The sequence below is a fragment of the Hibiscus syriacus genome, unplaced genomic scaffold (assembly GCF_006381635.1).
Source record: "Hibiscus syriacus cultivar Baekdansim isolate YM2019G1 unplaced genomic scaffold, ASM638163v2 tig00110637_pilon, whole genome shotgun sequence".
In the NCBI taxonomy this organism is placed as follows: Eukaryota; Viridiplantae; Streptophyta; class Magnoliopsida; order Malvales; family Malvaceae; genus Hibiscus; species Hibiscus syriacus.
This window is the reverse complement of record NW_024062808.1, coordinates 4,820,000-4,829,680: the sequence shown is the minus strand read 5'-3', so window position 1 is coordinate 4,829,680 and position 9,681 is coordinate 4,820,000. Positions and strand designations below refer to the sequence as shown.

General features: G+C 31.5%; 1 protein-coding gene across 4 annotated transcripts; it reads left to right on the top strand.

Moving 5' to 3' along the window:
* Positions 1 to 985: 985 nt before the first annotated feature.
* On the top strand, positions 986 to 4,491 carry LOC120136676 (calvin cycle protein CP12-1, chloroplastic-like). Of its 4 annotated transcripts, none has more exons than XM_039152633.1 (3): positions 986 to 1,185; positions 1,390 to 1,636; positions 4,475 to 4,491. In XM_039152633.1, exons 1-2 carry the CDS (start codon positions 1,048 to 1,050, stop codon positions 1,633 to 1,635), a joined length of 384 nt encoding a protein of 127 aa, XP_039008564.1. In that variant the 5' UTR covers positions 986 to 1,047; the 3' UTR covers position 1,636; positions 4,475 to 4,491. The 4 variants fall into 4 exon arrangements, with proteins under 4 accessions (XP_039008564.1, XP_039008563.1, XP_039008562.1 ...); XM_039152632.1 differs by having other exon boundaries at positions 4,469 to 4,490; XM_039152631.1 differs by having other exon boundaries at positions 4,463 to 4,487.
* The last annotated feature ends 5,190 nt before the right edge of the window (positions 4,492 to 9,681 follow it).

The window sequence follows — 9,681 nt, the reverse complement described above, 5'->3', positions numbered from 1 at the left end:
AAAATAAAAGCACATACTAAATTGAGTGACTAAAAACATTGTTTACTCTAAAAATATTATAACTATTAGCATATGTTATTTTTATAAATAATATTTAGTATATTTATTTTTATTTGTTGTTTATTTATAGTTGATGAATGATTTTTAATTATTTTTATACATATTGAATGTATCTTTATAATTAAAATAAATAAATACAATTACTTTTAAAAACTTTACTGAAGACAAACAAAAATTCATTCACTTAAAACATTCATTCAAGTTTGATTTATTTACGGATAATGCTTTTATTTTCAAAATAGTTTAATAGAGTATTCCTAAACAATAAGTTTTTTAAATTAATCTTTAAACTTTTAAATATTCCAATTACATCTCTAAATTATTACTCTCATTCTAAGCTAATGTTTAAACTTTTGAATATTCTAATTTCATCCCTAAACTATGACCCTCTCTCTACATTGATCCTCAAACTTTTGAATACTCCTTCATCATCAAACTCATCCAAATATATAATTAGTTTCAATTATAGTATAACCTAAATTTTTTTTTTACTTTTTTTTCAAACATATAATAATATAACTTGTCATAAGGATTTTATTAACAAGGGTTGTGAATAATATATATGTATAGTTTGAGATTAAATTGAAATATTCAAAATGTTTAGGGACTGATTTAGAATAAATATCATAGTTTTGTGATAAAATTGAAATATTCAAAAGATTGAGAATTAATTTAGAATGATAGTCATATTTTGGGGATGAAAGTAGAACATTTAAAAGTTTAAGGATCAATTTAAAACTAGGATCATACTTTAAGGACATGTAATGAAATTAACTCTATAAATAATTTAAGATTAATGTCAAAATTTAATATTCCATTAAATATCTCAACATATACATGGAACGTGGAAATATTTTATTGGTTCCAAGGTGATAAGAAATCTATGGACCATTAAGTTCCCAATTAAAGCCTTCCCAATTATCGTTTGCTTTCCGGGAAAAAATTTGCTCACCCTTTCCGCTCTTAACAGAGAAAACCAAAACAACAATGGCAACTCTGTTTAGTTTTAACCTCCTAACCCCAAGGATCGCAGCCAGCCTTCCGGATTCCACCAAGGCTGCATACCTTAACCAGAAGAACCAGTCATGGAAAAGAATAACCCCTTTGGGATATAGGCGGATGCAGGTAGGGATGAACCAAGAGGGAGAACGGGAACAGTCGCCCCTAAGATTTTCAAGTTCTTTTATATCTTAGGTTTTTTACGAGCATTTTCTATTGATAGTATGGTCGCGTCTCCTAAAATTTTATAAACTTGTTCTACTCTGAAATTTTATAAGCTCTTCTCGTCTTGTCTGTAATGTAAAATTCTGTGTTCGCATCTGACTGTAGGCGATTATACCTGTGAGAGCTACCCCTGATAGCATATCGGAGAAGGTGGAGAAGAGCATCAAGGAAGCGCAAGAGGCGTGCTCCGATGATCCGGCGAGCGGAGAGTGCGTGGCGGCTTGGGACGAGGTGGAAGAGCTGAGTGCAGCAGCCAGCCACGCCAGGGACAGGATGAAAGACAACGATCCTCTGGAGAATTACTGCAAAGACAACCCCGAGACTGATGAGTGCAAAACTTACGACAATTGAAATGAATGGGGCTTTTCTTAGTTTACGATCTTTCTGCTTTAGACGACTGAAATGAATGAATGGGGTGTTTACATGTTGGCTTGTATTGTAAGAGTGCTGTTTGGTAATTTAAAGGGTTATTTTAATGCTGCCTTGGATATGGTGCTTTTAACGAATATTGCCTTGCCCTTGCAATGCCCAAAGGCCAAATCAGGAAGTTTGTGTTAGGACATCAGGCTAAATTATAAAACTTTGATGTTCAACATTTTGTGGAGAGTTTAAATCATTAATTTTCCAATCATAACCATGCAATATGATTCATTAAGCCATGAAGAGATATTTTCTGTGGTATTATATAAGATATATGTAAGGGAAAAATTATATCTGATGTCAATAAATTTTAAATAATATATTATCTGTACTACAAATTTTTTAATTATTGTAATTATAGTATTAAATTTCACATTTATATTTAATTGATATTATTTTATCGTTAATTCTTTTTTTTCCTACTAATACGGTTGAGATTAAAAGCAAACTAACTAGATAGAGGCCCTTGTAAAACTCGACTCGAATTGACTTCGAGTTATAATTTCATAAACTGGACTCGACTATGAAAAAAATTCAAGTTCAAATCAAGTTGTAAAATACAATTAGAATAACTCGAAATTGTTAGTAATTAGTGGATTTATTTTCAAGTTTGAGTCGAGTCATTGGACTTTGTATGATTTATGTATATATCACATATGAAGAAAAGAAAAAGAAGAAGAAGAAGAAGAAGAAGAAGAAATGTATATGTATTGTATATATGGTTATAGAAAGTTACTTAAATTAGAACCAAATAATATTATAATATTATAAATATTCACAGTTAAATTTGAATTTAAACTCGAAAAATCGACTCGAAAAAATTTCAAATCAACTACGATTGTAAAATAGGACTCGTCAACTCGAATAACTCAAAATCTGCAATAATATTTTGTTATCAGCAAACATGTCGAATCTTCGCAACTCAATTGCGGTCTCGACTCTCGAAGCTCATGGATAGCATCCGCCAAAACATTCCCCAATAAAACATTGGAATTATGATTCCAAATTTCTGTAACTTCCAAATTATCCGTTTCCAATTTTACACGTCGAATCCTAATTTCCAACCATTTATTAGGATGTCATGAATAGCTCATAATTCAGCAACTCCACACGACGTTCTATCGTAGGGAAATTTAGAAAAAAAAATATTAAATTTGGAGGGGATTTCGAACTTTAGAGCTTGAAAAGAAAAGCCTAGCACCTAATCAATGAACTAACTTAACATCTTGTTATGATTGTAACTAAAATAATATATATAATCAATTTGACTTATTTGAAGATATAATGTTTAGGGTAAAGTATATAAATAGTCTCCGATTGTACGACATTGCTTTGTTGAGTCACCGAAAGTTATAAAGTGATCGTCCGACTATGGGGTATTACTTTGTTGAGTCCTTTGACTATTGAAAGTTACAAAATGGTCATCTGACTATTCATATATTTCAAACTCGTCCTTTTTCGTTAAAAATTTTGACGGTCATATGAATTAGACATTAACTTGCTAATTGAGATATGATAAAATTTAATCCCAGAACCGTTTGTATGTATAGTCATTTGAGATCTTAGGATCATATTTTATCATATATCAGTTAGCATGTTAACTTTCAGCTAAGATGGCCGTCAATTTTTAACAAAAAAGAATGAATCTGGAACATATGAATAGTCGGGTGACCATTTTGTAAATTTTAATAGTCAAGGAACTAAAAAAAACAGTACCTTATAGTCGATGATCATTTTATAACTTTTAATAGTCGCGGGCTCAACAAATCAATATCATATAGTCGGGAGATCATTAGTGTACTTACCCTAATGTTTATACTTTAATTTTATAAATGATCGATTTTTTTTCTCAGCAAAAAGAATTTTATTAAAAATGGAACCTAAGTTGGGTGTTCATTAAAAACCTCCCTAAACCTAACTAGAGGAAAAGAATATCCCAAACTAGGTGAAAGTACACTAACGATCGAATTGAGTATATAAAAGAGTTCCAATAATCATATTTTAATTCCTAACTCCCTTCAACAACTCCAAACAAATACAAATGAATTCAACTGTATAAAATAGATCTTGTAACAACTAAGGAACATAAAAGAAAGTTACAACCAACATATTTGAGCAAAAATATTTATTTGTACTTAATTTTTTCCATCTTTCTTATTGAAGACTAGCATTGTTCTTTGTTATAATATGTCATTCTAGTGTTTTAGGACGTGTGAGTTGAATTGTGCAAGTATATTTTTTATTGTGAGAATTTTCTTTGTTTTTTAGTTTTATTCTCTCTTAAAAAAATATAATCAAGATTTTAGGATATAAATTAAACGTGTGGAAAAGAATTTCGAAAAGATTTTTATTCTTGATAATGATTTTTTTTCTTCACAAATCTAACTAGAGTCTTCGTTATGTAATATCAATTCTATATTTAGCACGATATATTTTCTTCTAAGACCGACAACAATCATCTAAATTAAAATATATGACCTCAATCAGGATAAATATATTTTTTGTATTTGAATATTATTTTAAGATGTAATTTAATTCTTAGTATTTTATTTTAGTTATATATTTGAATATGAATTTCATATTTAATCTGGTACCTAAAATTTTATCTAGGTTTAGTTTCACGATGAGATTGATTCAAATAAGTTATTTATTAAAATGTGAAGTTTAAATTACAATTTAAACCAACGAAACAAATTTATATATCCAACTAGATAAAAGAATATTAAATACTAGAATTGCATCCGAAAACTAAGTTCACATATATACATATATATATATATATATATATTTGGTTACAAAGATTAATCTATATGACTGAAGGCAATGTCTTTGGAGGGAAGATCGTGAGTCCCAATTCCTTTGATGGCCAAGGTGTGCTAAGGCATCAGCAACGCTATTAGTTTCTTCTTTCACATAATTGGAGATATTATCCTTTCTAAAGGCGCCTCTAACATTTCATTTTGATTTCATTTAGGTCACCCACCGTTGAAATCTGAGTAATTATGCTAACGTGTGACAATAAGATAATGTCACCTCAACAATTCTGATTTTTTTAACGAGTAACCAAAATAGAACTAAAACTTATGTTAGTCATAATTTAGAGAAAAATAATTGAGTGATCATAATAAAACCAAAGTTAGTTGTTTGACTAAATATGTAATTTACCTTATTATTAATTAAGGTTTTCCTTGTGTTGTTGTTGATGTTGTTTTTGCCTACTCAACATATATTTTGTTTCCGTGACGGATTTGTGTATAACTTGACAATTGCATATAATATTTTTAATAGAAGTAGTCAATTTTATTAAAATAAAAACACCCAAAATTATGATTAATGTTTATAATTGTAATCGTAAATTAAACTAAACACATAATTATGATATTTTCTATAATCATTAACATAAGAAATTAGCCACTATACAAGGATCATATAAATTAAAGGTTAAAAACCCAACCAAAATACTCAAAAAAAGTTAGATATAAATATATTTGATTGCATCGGCAAACGAACCATAAAAGACGATGAAATTTACTAAAAGACCGCTGATAAACTGCATACCAGAGTTGAGCGACGTGTGAAACTATCCACGAACGCAACCACGAATTTCAATCCAATTTGAAGGTCTAAAGCAGGGAAGATCATCAGGATAATTAGTAAGCATCATCTTGATCAGTCGAGACATCATCATATCTATTGCTAAAACAAAGAAATGCACACTGGGTAGGAACTATTTGGCATTGTTCAATTCGGTTCGTGTGTGTTTCTTTTTAGACAAGATCCTTCTGATAAAATATTTATCAAGGTTTATATTTTACCATTTATAGTTAAAAATATTTAATATAATTTATGGTCATTAGAATAATATTTATGATAATTAATTAACCAATAATGCTATTGAGTTTTTTTTAGCATTTTGATCTTATTTTGAGTCTATAAATAGATGTTTATTTTTCATTTCATATGGCACTACAAGAGAAATTTATCTAATATCCTAAGAAATATTTTTGCTTTAGAAGCACTCTCTTTGGTTTTTAAAAACCTTTTATGAGTATTGTTTTGAGTTGAGAGAATAGAAGTACCACTAGAGTTCATTCCATCTTTCGAGTGTAAAAAATTTGGAGAGCTGCACTAAATTCGAAGGGCCATTCGCCCATTTTAGCGATTACGTACGTCGGAAGGAATTCACTTCTGAAGTAGTGGTTAATACACGACATGGTTGATCGGTTCATTGCTTATATATTTCATTTTATATTTTTCCAGTCAGTGCTAATGCCTCGTGTTGCAACAATCTATTTTTCGATAATTTAGAAGCAAATTCATACTGTTGCCAAACATTATTACGACTATGACTATCATTGTTTGTGTTGTGAAGAAAGACAAATTCTATAATCTACAGAAAAATCGTTGGTAGAAAACTCGAATTGTTTCTTTTAATAATATTGAGGTAATAGTTAAACACACTTTTGAGTGATTTAGTGTGCTAACTAAAGATTTGTTGTCATTCGATGTGATAACATGGTTCACGAGTCGAATATAAACATGCGTTAGATACATAAAGTCTATTCATAAATCTAACGTTTATGAAAATTTATGATTGGTTTATTCGGTAATTCCTCACTATATTAGCTTAAAGCCGGTTCATAATTCTAACGTTTTTAAGCTAATATTTAATATAATTCATTTTCACTATAAAATGTTATCATGCTTAAGTTTAGTCAGTGATACATTGGTATTTGTTTTGCCTCGATTGAGTATGCATTGGTGGTTATTTTTATTGATTGATAATTCATTGGGGGTTTTAATACATAATAAAGCATGAACGGTTGGTATGAATTATTTTGGTTCCTTGCATACATAAAGCAGTTAGTTTTGTACTGTATTAATATTTCTCTGCCTGTTTTCAAAATAGATGTTCCTCTTTAATAAGCTTTCATTGTGCTTACTGCTTTAATAAGCATTTATTGCTTTTAAACGTGTATACATGGTTATATAGGTGGTTTAGCTATTTTTTCATTTTTTTTAATTATAATGGAGGCCTAGTTACATAGGCTTACAATAAGGGGTCCATACTGGTATCTTTCTAAAAGATCGATGATATTAGCAGTGGGAGAATTATAGATGACAGTAGAACTAGAAGGAGTTCTAGCAAGCTTTCCTAGTGAATCCTTCTCTTGGGGTCCATTGAAAATCCACAGCCTAACTACGACGATAGAGATCATCAATTGCTCGAACTAGAGAGAGCTGGAAATCGCATCTGGACTCTTAAGCAAGCGGATCGTTGGAGCACAGTCCTATTGAATTTGAATAATCTCGAAACCGTGAGACCAGGCTAGGGTCATTACAGTGAAGATGGCCCAAAGCTTTGCCTGAAAAGCATTAACATTACTGTAGAAATCAATTGTAAATAGTTTCTAGTTAGTAAAGTTAGATAGTTAGTTTGTTATCCTTATTAGTAAAGCTGTATAAATACGTATGAATTGTAAATTTAATGTGTGTGAAAAAAATATGAAGTATTATTCATTTTAACATGATATCAGATGTTATGTGTGTTGGGCCTCGTCTATTTCACTTTGGTTTTTCCTAACAGTTTTCTTTTGTGAAATTCTTTTGAGCAGTTCTTGTTTTCTTTGTTTACTGCTAGTCTTCTCTAATGGCTGATGTCATTGATTTCAGTCGCCCACTCTATTTGCATCCGTTCGATACACCGGGTGTCGTTCTTGTTTCTCATCAGCTCATTAGCGTTCATGATTACAGTGTTTGGAGTAGGTCTATGCGTATTTCACTTCTTGCAAAGAATAAATTGGGGTTTATTGATGTAGTTTGTCGTCGATATGATTTTGTTGAGTAGCTTCAACCTCAATGGGATCGGTGCAACGCGATTGTGCTCTCTTGGTTGATTAATTCTGTTATCTTTCCGCTGGTATCGTTTTCTCTTCTAGTGCTGCTCTTGTGTGGTCTGATTTGAAAGAGCGTTTTGACAAAGTTGATGGTTCTCAGGTTTATTTTCTACACTAAGAGATTGCAACCCTTGTTCAAGGAGATTCTTCAATTTCGACCTATTTCACCAAATTGAAACTTCTCTAGGACAAATATGGTGCCTTGGTTCTTCTTCCTTCGTATGATTGTGCCAATGCTCAACAAAATTCCACTAATGCTCTTCAACAGTGTCTCTTTCAGTTCTTGATGGGTTTAAATGAATCGTATTCCACCACTCATAGTCAGATTCTTTTGATGCAACCGTTACCCTTTGTTAACCAAACATACTCGATGGTGGTTCAAGAGGAGTCTCAGCGCTCTCATTCCACTGGTATAACTTCGATTCATGATTCTACTATTTTTTACTCTAATTCTTCTGAAGCCCTTGGTAGTATGGGTCGACGTCGATTCAATGGAACTTGTGACTATTGTAAGGTTTGGGGTCACAAAAAGGATCAATGCTATCGATTGAATTGGTTCCCTTCTGATTTTAAATTTACTCGAAAAAAGGATGCTTAAGCTACTCTTACTGTTCAACTTGATGATCCTGGAGATTCTTCTACTACTTCAGCCCAGTTCCTGCTATATCGTACCATGTCTCTACTGCCCCAATTTTTACTCAAGACCAGTACAACCAAATTCTAGTTTTTCTGCAAACGGCTCATTCCTCTGAGTCCTCTGTTAATCTTGTGGCTCGAACTTCAGGTAATGCTTCTTCTGTAAGTTAGATCTTGGACATTGGTGTTACAGACCATATTACTTTTAAGTTCTCTTGTTTGAAAAATCCTATTGCATGTGCTTCCAAATATCGATCTGTTCATCTCCCTAATGGTAAAAAAGCTCTAATTACTTATATTGGTTCTTATGTTCTTACTGCTGATCACATAATTCATGATGTATTATTTGCACCTGAGTTCAATAATATTATTTTGTCTATCTCTAAATTGACCACTGAACTTCACTATGATGTTTTGTTCTATCTTGCATTTTGTATCTTGCAGGACATCTCCATTGGAAAGATCAAGGGGATTGGTAAGGAACGTGGAGGTCTTTACTTGCTCGAGTCTTCTTTTACATCACTGGGTTTGAATTCTTCTCTTTTTTTTGCTTCTTCGTTTTCAAATTCATTTGTTTGTAAACATGTTGTTCATGGTTCTCCTTCTGTTACTGAACTTTGGCATTCTAGACTTGGGCATGCTACCATTAATGGAATATACAAATTACATGTTTTATAATCTGTTAAGTTTGATCCTAGTGATGTGCAACATTGTTTTATTTGTCCTATGGCTTGACAAACACGATTACAATTTTCTCTAAGTACTTCTGGAACAGACAAACCTTTTCACTTAATCCATGTTGATCTTTGGGGTCCTTATGGAGTTTCTACTCATAGTGGACATCGATATTTTCTCACTGTTGTAGATGATTTTAGTCGTATGACTTGGGTTTTTCTGTTGAGACTCAAAAGTGATGCAATCATTCATTTAAACCTTTTTTCCGATGATTCAAAACCAATTCTATACTTCTGTTAGGATAATTTGCAGTGATAACGAGTCATAATTTTTCAATTCATTTTATTCTCCTTTGTTTTCATCTCTTGGTATAATCCACCAATTTAGTTATGTTCATACTCCTCAACATAATAGGGTAGCTGAAGGTAAGCAAAGGCATTTACTTGAGGTTGCTCGTACCCTGCGTTTTCATTCAAAAGTTCCTTTAAAATTTTAGGGTCAGTGTGTTCTTGCTGCCTGCTATTTGATCAATAGGTTACTTTCATCTGTTTTGTCTTGGCTCACTACTTTTGAATAGTTGTATAAAACATCGCCTTCCTTATCTCATATTCGCGTGTTTGGGTGTCTTACTTATGCAACTCAAACACATTTGACTGATAAATTTGGTTCAAGAGCCATTCCTTATGTATTTCTTGGCTACTCATCCACTCAAAAAGGTTACATTTTATTCGATTTTGAAAAAAAAAATGTTTTCTTTGGCAACCGTGAT

What these genes read in the sequence shown, in the direction of transcription:
- LOC120136676 (XM_039152633.1), top strand. Translation starts at nt 1,048, where the DNA reads ATGGCAACTCTGTTTAGTTTTAACCTCCTAACCCCAAGGATCGCAGCC. An exon ending in TGGGATATAGGCGGATGCAG is followed by an intron (nt 1,186 to 1,389) that starts GTAGGGATGAAC and finishes ATCTGACTGTAG; the next exon opens with GCGATTATACCTGTGAGAGC.